The 21190-nt window shown below is 36.5% G+C and overlaps 2 protein-coding genes across 4 annotated transcripts in view; both read right to left on the bottom strand.

Moving 5' to 3' along the window:
- CHM (CHM Rab escort protein) overlaps window positions 1–19152 on the bottom strand; it is a 167604-nt gene extending 148452 nt beyond the window's left edge. For all 3 annotated transcript variants that reach the window (XR_014019919.1, XM_081276412.1, XM_081276415.1), the window contains exon 1: window positions 19066–19152. Coding sequence is in view for 2 of the 3 variants with exons in the window: in XM_081276412.1 (XP_081132538.1) it covers window positions 19066–19114 (49 nt within the window). In the remaining variant the exon portion in view is untranslated. The remainder of the gene's footprint in view (window positions 1–19065) is intronic.
- On the bottom strand, window positions 3690–5034 carry LOC308638714 (UPF0561 protein C2orf68 homolog; the record flags this gene model as incomplete). The annotated part of the gene is made up of 1 exon (XM_081276420.1): window positions 3690–5034. The coding sequence occupies one exon, from the start codon at window positions 5032–5034 to the stop codon at window positions 4528–4530; it is 507 nt and encodes a 168-aa protein (XP_081132546.1). The 3' UTR covers window positions 3690–4527.
- Window positions 19153–21190: the final 2038 nt, after the last annotated feature.

The raw sequence follows: 21190 nt of genomic DNA on the forward strand, positions 1-21190 counted from the left end.
CCCTCCCCGGGTTACCATCCCTCTACTCTACTGATCTTTCTGCTATGTACTTTTATTATTTTTTCATTAGTGTCTTGTGGAAACAATGAAAAACACTTTTAAAAGCAGAGAGTACAACCAGAATACCAAATCCACACACCTAAGGACAACATCTACAACAAAACTAGGTGATAAAATATCATCATAAACCCCAAAATACAAAACGGTTATTATAAACCACCAACAACTTTGCCCACATTGCGTGCAAAACGAAATGAAGGGAAGACAAAGAAATTTGTGATAACCCTCAGAGCCAGAAAATCCCCAAAACTGTTATCTGGTACTCACTGGAACATTAAAAGACTATATGAACCAGGTGCAGTGGCACACACCTGTTATCCCAGCGGCTCAGGAGGCTGAGACAGGAGTATTGCTAGTTCAAAGCCAGCCTCAGCAATTTGGGGCACTACGCAATTCAGTGAAACCCTGTCCCCAAATACAAAGAAAAAAAGGATGGGGATGTGGCTAAGTGGACCAGTGCCCCCGAGTCCAATCCCCAGTACAAAAAAAAAAAAAAAAAAGTATGAAAAAGTGGGAAACTTTGCAGGCTTCAACTGTAGATGAATGAACAGGGAATCTCTACCAGTGCTAGATTGGAGAGGGGAGAAGGGATGGGGCAAGATGACTCAGAAAACTGACAAACCAGAGACTCCTAGACAAAGTAATACAATAGAGGAGTAACTGGGAACCTCACACAACAGGGAAAATGGGGGCAAAGGAAAGAGAAAGCTCAGACAAAATTTGCAGAGCTTAACAGCCAATAGATCTCAGATACCAGGTAACATGTTTTCATTACTTTGTGAAGACAGAAGAGAAAGATCAACAACAGTGAAGTAAGAAAAGCTACCCTGGCCCATACTCATTATTAAATACATAGAGAAAGCTCATTTCACTTAAAAATCAGGAACACAAAAAAGATCTTGCTGAAACTCCATTCAAGGTACTTTCAGAAAAAAAGGAATACACAGCAAGATAACATTCCACAGACAATGAAAGCATGTCAGAAAGACATCCTCATGAATTGGATGAAAACATTTTAACATTACTGTGGTAATATGAGCTAAAGGAAATTAAGAAAATGGCAGCAGCACTGAGAGAACATCATAAATCACAATTAGAAAAGCTCAAAAGTGAGATGATTAGAGAACAGCCATTTGAAAAAGAGTGAAATAAGTTAAGAAATTACTTTTTTAAATCAATTCAGTAACGAAAACTAAGCTACAAACTGTACAAGAGCAAAGAAACATAATGAAAACACTGGGCATGAACGAAGCACAGGTGATGGAGATACTGTGATTATGTTTAAAACAGAGAACGCTCTGTCTTCTAGATACATTATGAAATATTTACACATAGAATGATAACTTGGATTTCCTTCAAACTAATCCAGGGTTGGATGGTGAAATGAGGGAGAAGGTAAAGAATATACAGAAGAGTAGTTATAAACTGATACTTGTTGAAAATACAAGATTGGTACATGAGAGATTATCTTACTCCATTTTTTAAAGGCTGATATTTTCCATAATAAGAACCACTCCAGAAAGTAGTATGGAGAGTCCTCAAAAACTAGAAATGGGGGCTAGGGTTGTAGCTCAGTGGTAGAGCACTTGCCTAGCATGTATGGAGCAATGGGTTTGATCCTCAGCATCACATGAAAATAAATAAAGGTATTGTGTCCATCTACAACTAAAAAATATATATTAAAAAAAAAACTAGAAATGGAACAACCATTTGCCACAGTTATCCAACTCCTCAGTATACATATCCAAAGGATTTAAAATCAGCATACTATAGTGACACATCCATATCAATGTTTATAGCAGCATAATTCATAATAGCTTAGCTATGGAACCAACCTAGGTGCCTTTCAACACATGAATGGATGAATAAAATATGGTATATATACACAATGGAATATTACTCATTCTTAAAGAAGAATGACTTTATGGCATTTGCCAGTAAATGGATGGAACAGGAGATTATCCTGCTAACTGAAATTAGCCAATCGCAACAAAACAAAAGGTTGAATGTTTTATCTGACATGTGGAAGCTAACCCACAAGAAGGGGGTGAGGTACAAGTTCAGTGGAGTAGACAAAGGGGATTGAAGGGAAGGGAATAGTAATAAGAGAGTATAATGAATCTGACACAACTTTCTTATGTGCAAGTATAAATATATCAACATCATGAATATCCAGAAGAAATTAATTTTAAACATAACTACAGGTAAATGGCAGAAAGATCAGCAGAGGGAAGGAAACAGGGGTGGGAGTAGGAAGGAGAGGTACTAGGGACTGGATTAGAATAAGATATATTCCATGCTTGTATAATTATGTCAAAATGGATTCTACCATCATGTATACTAAAAAGAACCAACAAAATAAACAAGGCTTAGAAAATAAATAATAAAATGTATTTTATTTTTTAAATTTTAGAGAGCCAATGAAAGATTGGGCCTACAAAATAGAAATTCTCTGAAAAAAACAGATTTAGTGTTCAAGTTTTTATCTAAATTGAGCAAACTCTATCAACTCAAATTCTCTGAAAAGTTGTATTAAGCAATGTAAATAGTTCCTAAGACCTCATCCATGCCAGTAAATGAAATAAGTAGTTTCTATTATAATTAATTTTACTTAGTTTTCATAATGCTAATATTTCTGTTGTATCAATTTATGTGATCAAAATTATCTTCTCAAAGCAAAAGGTACCCCAGATCAGCTCTCTTAAAACTGAACACATTATTTAAGTTGTGATGAGGAAAATAAAGTTTTTTTTTGTACAGAACACACTTTCTATGTTCCACAGAAGAAACATGTTTAATTATTTATAAAACTATGAGTCTAAAATAAATGAAATAGACCTCAAGTGTTCATTCCAATAATGTTATAAAATCATACAAAACACATTCTTCACCCTAATATAAAATCTTTTCAAGAAACACATTTTCTAAAATGTAGAGACAAAAACTTACAAACTTAGTATCCCTTATTCAAAATGCTTGGAACCCTCTAGAAGACTTTCAGACTTCTGATGTTTTCAGATGTGCAGTATCTGCATATACATGAGATATGTTGAGGATGAGAGCCAAGTGTAAACAATAATTTCACATGTTCTGTACACACTTCAAACACATAGACTAAAGGTAATTCTATACAATATTTTTACTGAGCCTGCACTTTGACTGACATATCACATTAACCCAGATGTGGAATTTTTCACTTATGATATTGTGTTGGCTCTCAAAATATTTAGGAATTTAGATCATTTAGGATTTAAAATTTTTGAATTAAGGATACTCAACTTCTACCTATGAATTTGTTCTTTTTAACTATATCACATTCCTTAAGGTACAAACATTTCAAATTGAATATTAAGTGAAATTCCATTATGTGTTTAAAAGAAATCAGCTATACATCACTGAGAAAACACTGAAGATAATTATTCTATCCTGCACATTAAAAGAATAAAGAGTGATTACAATGAGTTTTTTTTAAATAGTAAAATGATAAAATTTTGTCTAATTAAAGTTAGTTTATTGCATTAAGAATTTCTTATGTACTATTTCAAGAAGGATAAATCAAAATCAATATATAATACTCATAAATCACTTTTGGTGAGTTTGCACTTTATTTTTTTTTTTTTACATTCAAAACTGTTTAGACTTTAATACCGTGTTTTGACAATTCCCCTTTAGTCTGAACAGAGAATAGTCTATTCACAACTGGGGATGGGATCAAAAGCTGGAATTGCTTAACTCTAACTAAAGCAGGATTCACTGAGATCCCCAGATTTAACAACAGCATCTTTTTCCTAGGTGGCCTATCTAAACAGCGCAAAGCAGTGGAGCATGGGAAGAAGTCATGCAAGGGGAAGAGAACAAGCTTCCAAGCAGGCCTCTCTCATCTTACTGGTGCCAGAAATATTCGGAGAACTTGTTGGAAAGGTAGATGCCCAGAACTTCCCACCAGCAAAGCCCTTAGTTGTGGAGATGCATAGTCATGTCAAGAGATGGGGTGAAAGGAACTGATGGGTTCTACCTGAGGCAAAAAGAACAAAACTTAAGGGGGGGGGGGGTCCTAGGAAACTATGGTGGAAGCAGAAACATGAAAGAAAACAATAAAGTAACAAACACGGCTCATGGCGTGAGTGGTCAGGCATATGACCTCAGTGAGAGAGCAGCGTATTGGCAAAAGGCTTTATAAACCCTGGCTCTCCCTAAGTTCTTAGCTTCAAGAGCACCAGGTTCTCTAATCAAAATTCTCAAAAAATTCCAAGACAATAGGCCAGCCAAATGGGTCAACATACAAGAAAGAATTGCTGCAAGGGAGGTGGGCTAGGTGTAGCCCTGCAACGCCCCTGTGGAGGCAGCAGCTTATAAGGGTCACAAGATCAGACAGACAAGTCCTAGCACCGCAATGTAGGGTGGGCTCCCTAGTCAGAATTCATCCAAGTGCAGGATTCTGGCCTGGAGAGAATGCCTTCCACCTGGTCAGTGTCGGCTCTGGCGTTTGGCAATTTCCTCCTGGATACGCAACTTGAGAGCCTCTAGCATACACAGATCCAGAGGTATGTGTGCTGACACTTCCTCACTCACCCTTCCTGGGTCATCGTCCTGATACACGATAACTGATGTGACCTCTCCATTGTCCGACTCGTATTCTAAGCAGAAGAGCTGGTGGCCAGAAGGCTCCAGCTCGGAGCCACCACTACTGCTGCTTTCACCGGACTCCTCACAGTCTGGGTTGCCTGGGTGGGTAGAACCATCTCGGCGCCGCGGCAGGTACACCTGCAGGTCGGACTTGCGCGGCCGCATGGGCCTCCTCGCCTTCTCCTTGGCCTGCTTCACCTTCTTGTCGTAGTCGTCCCGAGCGATCTGGTTCCGTCGTATGTGGTGCACGAAGCCGTGGCTCATGTCCAGCCGCCCGCCGGGCCGGCAGCAGAGCCCCGGCCCCGGGGGCCCCGGGGCCCGGGGCCCCGGGCCCGGCGCCGCCTCCATCCGGAACGCGCGGTGCGGAGCCACCACCGGCCGCCAATGACCCCGTGGCCGAGTTTGCACTTTAAATTGTACATTAGAAATGTTTAAACAGAAGCACAACAGTTAATTTTTTTTTCATTTCCTCTCTTACATTGTAAATATGGTGTATTGCTAAAGAAAACATGTGAATCACCCATAACCTGGTCCCTATATTTTCATTTTCCCATGATTTTCCAGTTTTTTCCACATGTATATACATAGCAGCAGAGGATGAGGAAACTGAAACAGACGGTAAATAATTTGCCCAAAGTCACATACTCAGTAAATAGCAATTATGAGATCAGAACTTAAAGAGTTTGTAGCATTATATCGCTTCAGTATTATATCTCTGTTCGTCCCCTCAAGTAATTTTATGACTATTTCAGTTTCCTAAAGACCTGATTCTAGGAAGTACATACTCTATCTGGAGGATAACAATAATACTACAAAGATACATTTTCCTTTGGAAATGTAAGAAACCATTCAAAGACATGTAGAAGGCATTAAATCATTAGAAAAAATCATTTTGTAGGCCCAAATTAAAATACTTATTCATATAAGGGTTGGTAATTAATGCTAAAACAATTATATGAATGGCTGGCATCAAATTTAACATTTGTACAGTAACAAATTTACAGTGCACAGATTATTTTCAATACAAAGGGAGAAAGATATCCATATCATAGAGGTATCAGACTGTCACCATCCATTCCAGGGTCAATCTTAACAACATTCATAGTTGATCAACAAGATACTACATTTCTTCTTGTATGCTCCAACATGACATTCACGTGACCTAAGATATATTCTAAACAAAAATGTTAACCTTGAGTCCATCAAGCCTTTAACTTCCAGCTTACAGGGAAAACACAGGACCCAGAAATAAGTTAAATGATACTATAAGTAAGACAACATCCAAATCCCAAACACAGGACATTCTGTAGGACCACTGACCTGCTATCTTCAACATTTATAATTTTTAAAAGAAAAGATGGACAACACTAGAATAAAACATTTTACAGGACAACAATTTAGAAGCAATGCACAACCAGTCATGGTGGTGCACGCCTGTAATCCCAGAGGCTTGGGAGGCTGAGACAGGAGGATCATGAATTCAAAGCCAGCCTCAGCAAAAGTGAGGTGCTAAGCATCTCAGTGAGACCCTGTCTCTAAATAAAATACAAAACAGGGCTGGGGATGTGGTTCAGTGGTTGAGTACCCCTGGGTTCAATCCCCAGTACCCACTCCCAGAAAAAAAAGAACCAATGCACAATGCTGAACTTAACTCCATTATACATACCAGCTAAAAAGAGTATGGGGATGGTATTGGAGAAAATTAAATATGATCTGTATGCTAGATGAGAAAAGAATGTAGGAATGGATCACAAGATGAGGATTATTAACTGAAAACACTGCACAGGGTATGCACGGTATTTTCTTATTTTAGCATAAGTGTGTATGTTTCTGACAATATATATTTCCTGAGAGGTTTTAAAAAACTGAGAACCCAGGCAGAGGTTGTGGCTCAGCAGTAAAGCACTTGCCTAGCATGTGTGAGGCACTGGGATCGATTCTCAGCACCACATATAAATTAATAAATAAATAAAGGTCCACCAACTACTAGAAAATTAAAAAAAAAAAACTGAGAACCAACAGGAAAACACATAAACTTTGGTAAGCCAGCATAACCTAGTGAGGTTGAAGATTTGCAAGCCTAGAATATGTATGATAGCAGTGTGAATGTGTGTATGAGGGAATCACAGACATGTGCATTATATGGATGAATCTCACAAACATAATACCAAATCACCAAAAGCAAGTCATGCAAAGAATACATATAGTAGAATTCTGAAAGACAGGAGTTACAAACAAGTAAAACTATGAATATATTGTTTAGAGATATCTGAACACATAATAAACCCACATTACAAACTACGATATTAGAAATTGACAAAATTTACCATAATGGTTACAACTTCAGGAATGGAAGACGGGACAAAATGATGATAGAGCAAGCAGGGGGCTTTTGAAGTGTTAGTAAAATTCTTATAGTGTTTTTCTTTGACTGTATCCTACACACATAAGCATTAAGCATTAATTGAAAGGGACAATACTCAGAATCAAACAGAAAGCTGTGGACCAGATCCTGGGCCTCACTCTAAGACTGAATACTCCACTAGGTATACAGCCACTCATCCTCCTTAGAAATATATGGGAGGGAGGGAGGGAGGGAGGGAAGGAAGAAAAGGAAGGAAGGAAGGAAGGAAGAAAAGGAAGGAAGGAAGGAAGGAAGGAAGGAAGGAAGGAAGGAAGGAAGGAAGGAAGGAAGGAAGGAATATATAGATTCTTTAATATATAAAACATTTTATTATTTTCAAATTTTACTCTAAGTAAAATAAGTAGCTTTAAATGGATGTCATCATCCTAACATCATCTCTACTGAACAATTTCTTTAAAATAAACTCTCAGATCTGGAGTTAGTGACTCTAAGGCAATGAACATATTGTTACATTACTTTGCAATGTCCTAATATATGATAATAATATCAGTATACCAACTGAATACAACTTCATCAAACAATTAGTTATTATTTTCCATATAATTTTTAATGATTAGGTTACTTTGCAATTGACTCTAAGGTATTTTACCAGCATTTTATTCAATATTTTGATCTTTTTCTCATCTTAGTTTATTTAAATTTACCCATTTATCTACAGATCTAAATATTTTCAAAGAAATATGAAAGAACTCTTTGTTATTAGGCTTTATGCATTTATAAGTGTCAAATAATTCCATGCTGGCTTTATTTTATTTTAGTTTGCTATTTTTCATAGCAGATGCTATGTTTCACACATTCAGATGTTTTCCTTTTTGAGTGATTTCTATGGCTTCAAAGAGGGCAAGTTACTATTTCCCAACAGATCTGATGACCCGCTTTACTCTTCCACTTTAACACACACTACACTGAAAGAGACATCTAAACTAGTGGCAGAAGATAAAGTCGAAAAATGGATCATACAGGACAAAATAAGGTAGCTATTTCAATTTGGTGGCATAAGAATAGATTATCAGCTTAATGATGCTGGAATAGCTGGCTAATGATTTAAGGGGGAAAAAACTCATACTCTAAAACAAAATGAAAAAAAAAATGAATCAGATGAATCAATGTTTAAATCAAATGTTGAAATACTGAGCATGTGTAAGGCCCTGGATATGATTCCCAATACAGCAGGGGGAGAAAACAAGAAAAGAAATATTGAAAAAAGAAAATAAGTTATAATATATATTTAACCTCAATCTATGAGGGAAAGGCTTTCCATGAATATCTCCAAATGCAGAAACCATTTTAAAATCTTTGATGTATTTAATAACATAAAAATTATAAATTTTCATACTAGAAAGTATTATAGGAATAGAAGGCAAATTTTGCTAATATATATGACAATAAGGACACAACAAAAAAGGAAAACTACAAGTAAATATCCTTGATGTTCATATATTCAAAATCCTCAAAAAAAAATACTAGGAAACCAAATTCAACAGCACATTTAAAAGATCATTCACCACAATCAAGTAGGATTTATTTCAGTGATAACAAGAATGATTCAATATACAAAAATCAATAAATGCAATATGCCACACTAACAGAATAAAGCACAAAAATCATATGATCATTTCAATAGATGCATAAAAAGCACTTGATAAAATAACATCTCTTCATGATAAAAACTCTCAACAAATTAGGTAGAGAAGGAATGTACCTGAAAACAATAAAAGTGATATGTGACAAAACCACAGGTAGTATTATACTGAATAGGGAAAAATGGAAAGCTGTTCCACTAACATTTGGAAAAGGATAAATATGTCCACTTTCAACACTATTATTCAGAATATTATGGGAAGTGCCAGCCAGAGCAACTGGGCAAGGGAAAAAATAAATAAAAGTCATCCAAATTGGAAAGGAAGAAGCCAAACTGTCCTTGTTTGAAGACCACATGATTTTATATATAAACATTTTTGGAAATAGTAAAAGAATTCAGCAAAATTACAGGCTACAAAACCAAGACACAAAAACAGAGTATTCCTATATGCAAATAGTAAATTATCTGTAAAACAAATTAGGAAAACAATCCCATTTATAACAACAACAAATCCTCACAATAAATTTAACCAAGGAGTTAAAAGATCTTTAAAAAAACTACAAAACATCAACAAAAGAAACTACATACAAGAAGGAATTGATGTCTTTAGTATGTAACAAAGTATTACATATTGATAGGAAAAAATAATGATCCAATGGAAATGGGTCAAAATAATGTATAAAGGAATTATAGGTGACCAAGATGCATATTAAACATTCAACCTCATTTATTACATTAAAATTGAAATTAAAACAAGAAAATAATATTATTTTTTAACAAGATCATTGTGTAAGAATTTCCTGTTTATGATACAATTATGTAAGATCTTACCATTGGGGAAAACCATTATATAGGGTCTTCCTATATTATTACAAATGTATGTATGTTTACCACTATTTCCAAATGAAAAGGTTTTTATTTGTTGTTATTGTTTTGGGAGGTGGGTATCAAGGACTGAACCAAAGGCACTCAACCACTGAGCCACATGCCCGGACCTTCTTATATATTTATTTAGAGACAGGGTCTCACTAAATTGCTGAGGCTGGCTTTGAACTTGTGATCCTCCTGCCTTAGCCTCCCAAGTCACTGGGTTTACAAGCCAGGCACCACCATGCCTGGCTCCAAATGAAAAGTTTTTTAAATCAGCACTGAGAGAGATCATGTGGTTGACTTGGAATGATGTTCGTGAAATATTGTGAATAAGAAAAAAAAAGGTTTCAAAATACAGTCTAAAATAAGGTATATTTTTTATAAATAGAAGAACACAAACACAAAACAAAGGTCTGGAAATTGATGAATAAAAGTGTCAGTTATTACACTTTTACTTTTTTAATGAGAGGGCCCTTGGAAGAAAAAATATATTATCATATACAGGCTGTCAATTAAGACATATGTTCCTATTGTAAATGCTAACAGCTATTGAAAATGGTAAGAACCAAAGAACAATTTTTTAAAAAGTCAGAGCTGGGGTCTAGCTCTGTGGTAGAGTGCTTGCATAGCATGTGCGAGGGCTGGATTTGATCCCAAGCAGATCAAATTTAACAAAGAAAAGAGAAAAAAGTTTCAGCAGGGTGTACAGGCACATGCCTGTAATCCCAGCAACTCAACTAGCTAAAGCAGGAGGATTGCAGGTTGAAGGTAGCCTCAGCAACTTTAAAAGACTCTAACCAACTTAGTGAAACCCTGTCTCAAAACAAAACAAAAAGGGCGAAGGAGGAAGTTCAGGGGTAAAATGGCCCAGGCAACAATTCCCAGGACAAAGAAAAAGAAAAACAAAAGATAATACTTTAGAAACTGAAAAATGAATCCTTGACCTTGAAAACTGAATTTGCCAGTGCAGAACACCAAAACAAAAATGGCAAGTCCTAGCATGTGCAGGGGGGGGTATTTTAGTGGGAAATTACATACCCTGGAATCAATAAAGAATTCTTACTGAAACAAATTTTATCTTAAAATGTGACTATAGTCTCTGATCCCATGTTTTGTCTTGATTTAATAGCTGCAATTCTTTTTTTTTTTTTTTTCAGTTTTAAGGGTTAAATACAGCCTGGGTATTCTGTTCATTTTTATCAAAAGGTTTGTAAACTGACAAAGATGTTACAAAGCTGTCAAAAAAGGGGTGACATGAGACTAATATGTCACAAATTTTAATGACAACAATGATAACACTCGAAAATAAAACTATCAACCACAAACCTAGAGGAAACGATTCTAATCTTGATTGTTATTTTTTTTTTTTCAGTTGGAAGAATCCAATAAGCTCGGTGTAATATTTCAGCTTTAGTTGAAGCAACTTAGTCTTAACTTTCTGATACAGGACAAACCTACATTTAACTAACTAAGGCTCAGACTCCATATTTGTAAAAAGGAAATGACATAATATTAACCACGAATAGGATTACTGTAAGATTCAAAAGAACAATACAATGTTTGCCACAACACTATTAAGAAAAAAGTTCATTAGTACCTTTCTAAATGTGATAAAAACCAAATTGGTCAAGTAGTACAATATTTCCAACTTAAAGCTCTTGGTAACATAAAATACAGGACGATACACGTTAAGCATTACACACTGGTCAAGATACCTTGGTCACTTATATTTACAAACTTTTTTTTGACAGCTTCTGTATGGTAATAGGCTAGCCCACATAATCATGCTCTGATTAATCAATATGTGATGAGTTACTGTCTTTTTTTACACTGCCCTTTAATAAAATTATTAGAAAAGCAAAAAGACAATAAATCAACCCTTAAATAAGTATCTCTATCTTGTTGGCCACAAATAAATGTTCCCAAGTTATCTCTAATCTCTCTACACTGTATATCATAAACTGGGCACTATGTAATTTTTAGTCTATTTTACAATTAAATCCATTTACATATATAACAGGCACAGGCTAACTTTTCAGTTAAAAGTCTTTACACTAAAATGCAATAACAGATGATTTAGCATGAGTAACAGGTCAATTTATATGGAATTATAATTGTTTCTGTGCATTGGGATTTTATGTTAAACATGAGAATCTGAGGGTGAGCAGCCACATTTGATTTTAATTGCTGCAGCCTGAGTTATCCAAAACACCATGAGAACACTGGAGAAAATGAGAAAATGACAAGAGGCATGGGAGATGAAAATGATGCTGCTGAGGGAACTGGTAACAGATGTGGCTCTCTCTAAAGACCTGCCTCAAATTTATGATTCACAGAGAAGTGTAAGCAGTACTCAGAGAGTCTTCTCCAGAGTTAGATAACTCCCTTTACATTTCTAGGTATTGAAAGCAGAAAAGGTGTACTTTTCCATCAATAAATGCCTGCAGAAATGCTAAGCATTTTTCAGAACAGCAAAATCTGTAAGCTTTCTTTAGCTCCTTCAATATTTCTTACACCAAAAAGGAAATATATCATACAACACCCCAAGTAAAATGAACACTAAATCTGTTCAAAACAAGTGATAAGTAAAAAAGAAATTAAAGAAAAAAATAATAAGTAATGCAATGTGGTGAACAAAAAAAGAAGAAAATCTACAAAACACCAGGTAAGGGGCTGGGGTTGTGGCTAGAGTGGTAGAGTGCTTGCCTAGCATGCGTGAGGTGCTGGGTTCAATCCTAGCGCTACATAAAAATAAAATAAAGATAACATGTCCACCTAAAACTAAAAAAATAAATAAATAAATAGTTTTAAAAACAGGTAAGAAATCTTATTGAAATAGTGGCAATAGATACACAAAGTTCTTTCCCACCAAGCATCCAATGGGAAGACAAGAAGATGAATCAGACACTTGAATCCTTTCATTACTGTCCATGGAAATTATGAATCATTCCTGAAAAGCATTCAGGCAATAGTAATGAAACTAAAAGCCACTGTATGGCTTTAGGGGCCATAAAAATCAACTACATTTTCTGAGCACTAAGCATTTTACATGAATTATTTCATTCAATCCTTAACACCACTCTGTAAAATTTATTGTATTGAGAAATAAAAAAGATAAAGCTTAAAGAGATTAAGGTATATACGTAAAATGGTCTAAGAGGCAAAGCTAGAATTCAAACTTAGTTTGTCTGATTCCAGAGCCACACTGTCAGTTGCTACATTATACAGCTCATGAGATTATATGCATACCAAAGTAAGTAAAATATATGGTATAACATTTGTACAACTAAATGACTTCTAATATACTATTTCCCTCACATCATCTGTTATTCCAATATTCCATAGATTTTGAAGTTTTTGCCCTTTGCCCTACAAAAAAAAAACTATGTATATAAATTAAAAATCATCCTTACTACTTACATTCTGATATAGCATGACTTTTTAAAAGCTGTAATCCATTTCATAACCAACAAATAGGTGGCATCTTGCAATTTAAAAAACAAAACCCGGGCTGGGATTGTGGCTCAGTGGTAGAGTGCTCCCCTAGCATGGACAAGACGGGGTTCAATTCTCAGAACCACATAAAAATAAAGGCATTGTGTTGTGTCCATCTACACCTAAAAAATAAATTTCAAAAAAAAAGTAGGCCGGGGTTGTGGCTCAGTGGTAGAGTGCTCGCCTGGCATGCGCGAGGCCCTGGGTTCGATCCTCAGCACTACATAAAAATAAAAGCATTGTGTTATGTCCATCTACACCTAAAAATAAATAAATAAACATTTTTAAAAAATTTTAAAAAAAATAAATAATATAAAGGTATTGTGTCTAACCAAAAATAAATAAATAATAAATCTTTTTAAAAAACGTACTCTAGACAATAAGGATATGGATATTTAGAAACATATGAGAAGGAGCACATACATCATGGGCTGTTAGAACCACATGCAGGCATCCTGCGATAGGATTAAATGAGATACAAATATGGGAAATCACTTATATTAAGACTGGCACAAATGGATATTTGGCAAATATCATTTTTCAAAACACTTAGTGCAACATTACCATTCCCCAAGATTTAGAGAAATGAAGCTATTCAAATACCAACATAACCATTATGTTTGTTTTAGTCAGCTTTTTCACTGCTCTGACAAAAAATAATTTAGAGAAGGAAAAGTTTATCTGGAAGCTCACAGTTTCAGAGGTCTCATGCCATAGACAGCAGGCTCCATTCCTCAGGGCTTGAGTAAAACAGAACATCATCATGGAAGAGTGTAGCAGAGTGAATTGGCTCAAGACATCATATCAAGAAACGGAGAGAGACTCATCTTGCCAGACACAAAATATATATTCCAAATGCACTCCCCCAATGTCTACCTCCTTCAGCAACACCCTACCTGCTTTCAGAAACCAATCAGTGAATCCCAATCAGTGGATTAATTCATTTATTAGGCTAAGGTTCTCATAATCCAAGCACTTCACCTCTAAGCTCTCACACATGAGCTTTTGGGGGACACCTAATATCTAAACCATAAGAATGGTCAATGAATGAGCTGCCAGTCAAGGTTAACTATTTTAACATTTCAATTCAAAAACATCAAGGAGGGGCTGGGGTTGTGGCTCAGTGGCAGATCGCTCACCTAGCACGGTGCTAGCATGGGCGGTATGCTGGGTTTGATCCTCAGCACTATATAAAAATTAAAAAAATAAAAGGTATTGTGTCCAACTAAAACTAAAAATATTTTTTTAAAAAAATCAAGGAATAGAACTGTACTCTATACATGAACTGCCATGAGAAAATAGCTTCTCATATCAAGAAAATGGCTTTTGGTGGAAAATTAGAATCTAAAGTACATTAACCACTGACTTGACTTCTTAAATGGACTATACAGAACAAAATTTATCTTTTCTCGAGGACACAGGGTTATGATTAAGCACATATGATAGTAACTGTAGAGCTGGTAGACCCCTATCTTAAATATAACCTAACTCAAATCTCTCACTTTACAGATGAGCAAACAGATACACAAAGAGGTTATGCAATTCCCCCAAAGTCATACAGTAGGAAATCATACAATAGGAAGGTCATGTGATTACCACATGCCAGGCTGCCACATCTATTATTGTACTATGTTGAACACTATCTTGCAAGAAAATAAGGATTCGGGGGCACAGAACCCCTTATATTTGTTATTTTTCTTATCCCTTCTTTTTTCCATAACCTTTAGCAATAAAGTTCTTAAAATGTACCTATATTTTTATCTTCTGCAAGAAAATGATAAGCCAGCTTACTCCATGGCCCATCTTAGAGAAAGAACTCTGTAAGATAATGTGGTATACTTTTAAAAAAGAAAGAGATGCAGATTTAACCTCTGTATGGTCTTCGAAAGCAAGAATAAAATGAAAAACCCACGCTGTCTTAAGAATAGCTTTGGGGATGTGACTGTCAAGAAGTTGAAAAAGTTCCTTAAGAAAAATCAATACATAAACTTCAAGAGGACAAGGTATCAATAAATATGGGTGCTTTTTGCTACAATAAATGGGGTCAAACCATTGTACTACTTCATGTAGGGTTGCATCTTCCCTTTTCTATACAGATATAAACTGTCACTTATATATCTAATAATATCCCCAACACAGTTTTTGCAGAAATTGGTAACTCTCTCTATGTCTTCAAAGGGGATAATTCTAATATGCTGAGCATGCTAGAAGTATTTCTAAAATAAGAATAAGTTCTGAGACCTGAAGTATTTCCCTATATATGAAGCATGTCAATATTATCACAAAGCTCTTAGATCTTGACTACTCTTCTGTTCAGTTCTGCTTTCTGCTAGAGTATACAGATAAGTCACCTCCAATGAGAGGTTACATTATATTGAGGGGGGGTGTACCAGGGGCACTAGACTACTGAGCCACATCCCCAGCCCTATTTTTTTAAAAGAGAGAGAGAGAGAGAGAGAGAGAGAGAGAATATTTAATATTTATTTTTTTTTTAATTTTCAGCAGCCAAAACATCTTTATTTGTATGTGGTGCTGAGGATCAAACCCAGAGCCACGCGCATGCCAGGGGAGCACACTACTGCTTGAGCCACATCCCCAGCCCCCTATTTTTTTTAAATATTTTTTTTACTTGTAGGTGGACACAATACCTTTTACTTTATTTTTATGTGGTGCTGAGGATCAAACCCAGTGCCGTAGGAGTGCTAGCTAGGTCAGTGCTCTACCGCTAAGCAACAGCCCCAGCCCCCCAGCCCTATTTTGTATTTCATTTAGAAGCAGGGTCTGAGATGCTTAGTGCCTCGTTTTTTGCTGAGGCTGGCTTTGAACCTGAGATCCTCCTGCCTCAGCCTCCCAAGCAGTCAAATGGGATTACAAGCATGGGCAACCACACCCGGCTTATAAGGATTATTTTTAATGTCCTTTATTCTGTTTCTTTCTATTTTTCCACAGTTCAGGTACTTTATATTATTCTTCTGCCTTTGGTTACTCAAGAGATACTTTCTGTACTTTCTTAGTAGAAGGAAATGGGCTTAACTAAGAAAGTACATAGAATATTTTTCCCATCTCTTGAAAATGTGATATTAAGGAAAACTTACACCTTGTCTTAAAGAAAACAAGAATACAAATTAGTCAAGATTAAAGGGATTTTAAAAATATTCTCAGATGATTCTACTTGAAGCAATTTTCTCTTGGCAAAACTTTAACTAAAACTGTAAAAAGAAAAATTACATCTCATAGCCTATTTCTTCATGTTTCTGATGTGTGTATGGTAAATTTTCCTTTGTTAATAAAACTAAAATAACAATACACTATTTTTCCTATGATTTATACTAATAGTTCATTTAATAAATTAAACAAAAAGCAACAAGGCTACTTTTCTATTTTAGAAAAGAAACAATCAAATGCATTACAAATAATTCACATTAAAGGCAATGATAGGGATATTGAAATTGTTTTACTTGGGAAATGACTTTCATCGAGTATTTCGAGTTCCATGTACCTAAAAACAATTCATACCATAGGGTTTGTTTGTTTTTGTTTTCTTGGGTTTTTTTTTTTTTTTTTTTTTTTGTAGCGGGGGTGGTCAGGGACTGAACCCAGGGGCACTTTATCACTGAGCCACATCTACAGCCCTTTTTTTTAAAAAAAATTTTTGAGGTTTTGAGGCAGGGTCTCCCTAAGTTGCTTGGCCTCACTAAGTTGCTGGGGCTGACTTTTAACTTTTGATCCTCTTGCCTCAGCCTCCTGAGCTCCTGGGATTTCAGGTGTACACTACCATGCTGGCCTCCTATCATAAATTTAAGCAATGTGCTTGGGGAAAAAATAGTTATGAGGCACTACTGAGCAATATGAAAAGCTTAACTTTTAAGATTAGTTTCCCATAAGTTGTTCTCATACACTGAGAATTAATATTATAGTCCATAGAATGGTCTAAAATAAACCTTTTTTCCAAATACAAAAGAAGCCTCCTAATGCAGTTTCCTGGGTCACTTATAGTATCTTCCTCTGTAGACTCAGAACAGACTACAAAAAGATAGGCATATTCCATATTTTTAACTGTACCAGAAAGTAAAACATTTATTAGAAGAATAAAGAGCACTTAACAATATAAATTAACATTCATCAATTAAAATTTGAAGCCAGTAAGAAAAATTCTCTTGATTTGAAATTTAAAAAAAAAAAAACCCATGTTCCTAGGTAACAAAAAAGAAAAGCAAGAATATAGACTTCCAGTACAATATAAAATAACTACTGTAGGATAGATGTTTTCAGTTTTAAGGCAGACTAGACAGAAAAAAAATGAATACCTATTGGCTTTTTCCAGCCCTCACCCAGCATTTCTTTATAGCAGCTATAGCCAGGCTATCTGCAGCTATAGCCAGGCTATCTGCAGCCATGTAGTTATTTTCAGGCTGGGAATAAACATATCCTTGCTGTTCTGAGAACAATTACTCAGGAACTAAGAGAATTTTTGGTTAACAACACCTTAAATGCTATCTAATGTGTCTTCCCTACATTCAAAAGGAGGAAACCAAGGCTCTGAGAAATTGTGTGGCTCATCCAATTTACATAACTAATAGACAAGCAAGATCTGAACCAAGTGTTCCCAATTATTTCTACTAATACAGGTCAACTCTGAGAGTCAGAACAACCGTTTCACTTTCTGGGATTTAAAAGGGTCTTTGAGGGCTGGGGCTATAGCTCAGTGGTAGAGCACCCGCCTTGTACATGAGGCACTGGGTTTGATCCTCAGCACCAACTAACTAAAAAATAAAATAAAATAAAAAAGGGCCTTTGAAAATTTATCAGCTGTGTGATCTTGGTCAAGTTGGATTTCCAAGCCCCTTTTTTCCATTCTGTAAAATGTAGAGAATACTTATTCTAATCAGATTTTTGTGAGGATCACACCTGTCTTGCTAAGTGCTTAGCCCACTAATTAGGAAATATTAAGCATTTGAAGTCAGGTGGCTATTATTTTTACTCTGATCCTGGAAACATGGCTACTCTTACTGTTTTGGAGGACAACAAACTGAATTCACTAACACAATGGAGAGGTTTCCTTCAGAGATACTCCATATTTAGGCCTACCACATTATACTGACAGGAGAAAATCTCCCCCATCCCATCCAACAACGGATTTCATCCCATCCAAAATTTATACCTTACCCCTTACGCTGTTAAGAAAAAAATACTAATCGTGACAAACGTTTTCTGCTACATGTTGTACGTTTAATTTGTCAACTAGAAATTGTAGGGGTGGGGGTGGGTAATGGCTCCACCCAAAACATGGAGAACAAACGATGGGAAAAGAAGGTCACAGAATTCTGGAGCTTGTTCTCAGCACATTTTAGTTGTGGGTGGATAGGTGGGCGGGAGAAAGCAAGATGATTTCTTCCAGCATCATAAAGCACGAATAATGGCTACTTCAACAAAATATAATTATCTAGGTTTCGTAACAAAATAGAAAAGAATCTGTTTCCTTTCCCTTAGCAAATATGCACACGAGTCACAACTGATTATCATTCTTGTAAAACTGAAGATTAAGCTCTATTTCAGGTGCACTATACCATAGGATCACACAAATATATGAAAACATCCTATGAAATGGCGAGACAAAATGATGGGGACTATCACCATGAAATCTACAAGGAGGAAACCGTGTCAAGCCAAAGGCGTCTCCATTGATAAAATCCCGACCGTCTGTTCTCATGACACTGCAAACCCACCTCTCTCTAAGGAAATGAACAGGAATCACCACAGCAACCAACCTCAGCAAACGGCATCCACCAGATCGACCCCTACTCAAATGGCGTTAAACACCGCGGGTCCAAGCCCCTCCCTGAAGCTGCCAAGTCCCGCGCTGACTCCAGACTACCTCACTTCCTTTTCGTCCTCCCTCTCATGCGCGACCCCCGGCAGTCCTCGCCAACCCTTGCCACTGACAGAGAAGGTAGAAACAAGACAGACTTCGTACACTTTGTTTGGGAAGTACCAGGACCACACATACCCGTCCCTATTACGATCACATCAAACTCCGAAGGGAGATTATCCGCCATCTTGAGAGGCAACGTGTCATGTGACTATTGCTTGTGGAAATGAGATCAAGTTAGGTATTCCCTGAGTAGGAGGCGGAAGGGAAAATAGTGCTTTCTGGGTATGGTAGTTCTTGCATGGAGGCTCCAGGTAGACAACTCCAGCGTTCGATTTGAAGTGTTTACGCAAATGTTAAAAGCTCCACTCACTTTCCAAGCTGAGTGCAGTAGCTCGTTTAACACGGAGGTTTGAATTAGAAATGTAGAATTTTTACTAACTCACTAAGATGAGTGTGGGAAAATTTGGGTACCTCTCGACAAAGATACAGCAAGAATTGTTAGGAGGCCTGGATGGCAGGGTGAACATGAAAGGATCTTGCTCTGTTAACAAAGGAGGTTTACATTCCAGCCCGAAAATCTTTAACCAGCCGGTCAGTACTTTTCATTCCGGCCCCTGAGGCATGGTTTTTCGCACCAATGACTTTCATACTATAGTCAGTGTCTTTGTAGTCTCTATATCTCCCCAATGAAAACCCACAAAAACCCTTGCCCTAGTTTAGCCACAAAATCTAATGGTGCCCAAATGTTCTAGTTAATACAAGCAGGTGTTCTAGCAATATACATTTGCAAAATTAGCCTTGCTATACAAGAATGGAGGAAAGGGATGTGAAAGCATAGTAGATGTTAAATGTTTAAGTCAGAATCTGATTTTCCACTCAAATAAGACAAGTCCATGCAAGATTCTCCCATTAAGCTACTGCAAAAAATTATTTAAGTAAAATGACTGTTAAAAGACTCATTTGATGGGGGCCTTTAGGTTTTCTATACCAAGCAGCTAAAATGGTTTTCTTGAGTATTCTCAAGTTTTTTTTTTTAACTTCCTACTCACCATTATGTAAAATGTTTTTCTACCTGACAAACCCCAAAAGCAAAAAAAAAAAAAAAAAAAAAAAAGTGGAAAAGTGCATTGAAGTGAGGGGGATACTGTTGTGATCTCAGAAATTACTTGTGAGATTCTTTTATACTACTTTCAAAATAAACCCAGGAGACTTTTCAGTGGTGGTGATACTGCCATTTATCAGTGCCCAGTTCTGCTTCCTCACATGTTGAAGTTTGAACATTAGAGAAGCACACAGAGGCAGGCATATAAAGCAGAGTTTATTTAAAAAGTAGCGAGGTAGACTTCTCCCAGGAGAGAGAAGAGGGTCATAGCTGGTATATTGATATCCCAAGAGTGAGGTGTTCAGTCCGTTTTATATGTCCTAGGCTTCCTTTGTTTTCCTGCTTTTCCCCCCTTATCTTTCTCCTTCCTGCCACTGTGACTACTAGGCTCAGGAATGCTTGGTGGGAGGGCCCAAAGGTGGGAAACTGGTGGGCTGAAGGGGGAAGGGCAAGAAACAGTAGCCAAGGACACATTAACAACTTTATAACTCCCTGTGGGGAGCAGCAGTTTCTGGGACAGGTTACCTTGGCAACAGGTTGGAGAAGGGGCAGGTTCTTGGTAAGGGTGGAGGAAGGGCTCTGAAGGAATTAACATTTCAATCCCTCAGGGCACAGTCTCCAACTTCCCAGACTCAATTCAGTGGGACCTTCCCCTACACCACCTGTTCTCTGAGCTGCCAGTGGTCCCCCAGGCCCATTCTTTCCGTGCAGGTCTTTGTGATCACGCTCAAACTCTTGTTTCTGTAGCATAGAATGATCTATTCTTAAGATTAAGGAGGAGATATATTTAACCTGATTTGAACATTACACAATTTATACATGTCTCAAAAGAGCATATCATACCACATAAATATGTTCAATTTTAATGTGTCGGTTAAAAAATAAAATAAATAAAAGCAAAGAAGATTTTTTAAAGAACAACGAAATTTGGGTTTTTTTTTTTTTTTAAATAAGTTTTGGTTCAGCTTCTGGCTCCTCCTCCTTTCATCTCCACCCTATATTGGGCCAAGTTTCCCTACATGGTGCCATTACTTGTCATAACCTACCATATTAAGCTGAAATTATTTGCATTTTCATTCCTATAAGTTACACATATCCCCAAAAGTACAAAAACACAAACACAGACATACGACACTATAAAACCCGGTTTTCATACTA

Source organism: Spermophilus citellus (assembly GCF_964194105.1).
Source record: "Spermophilus citellus genome assembly, chromosome: X".
Classification (NCBI taxonomy): domain Eukaryota; kingdom Metazoa; phylum Chordata; class Mammalia; order Rodentia; family Sciuridae; genus Spermophilus; species Spermophilus citellus.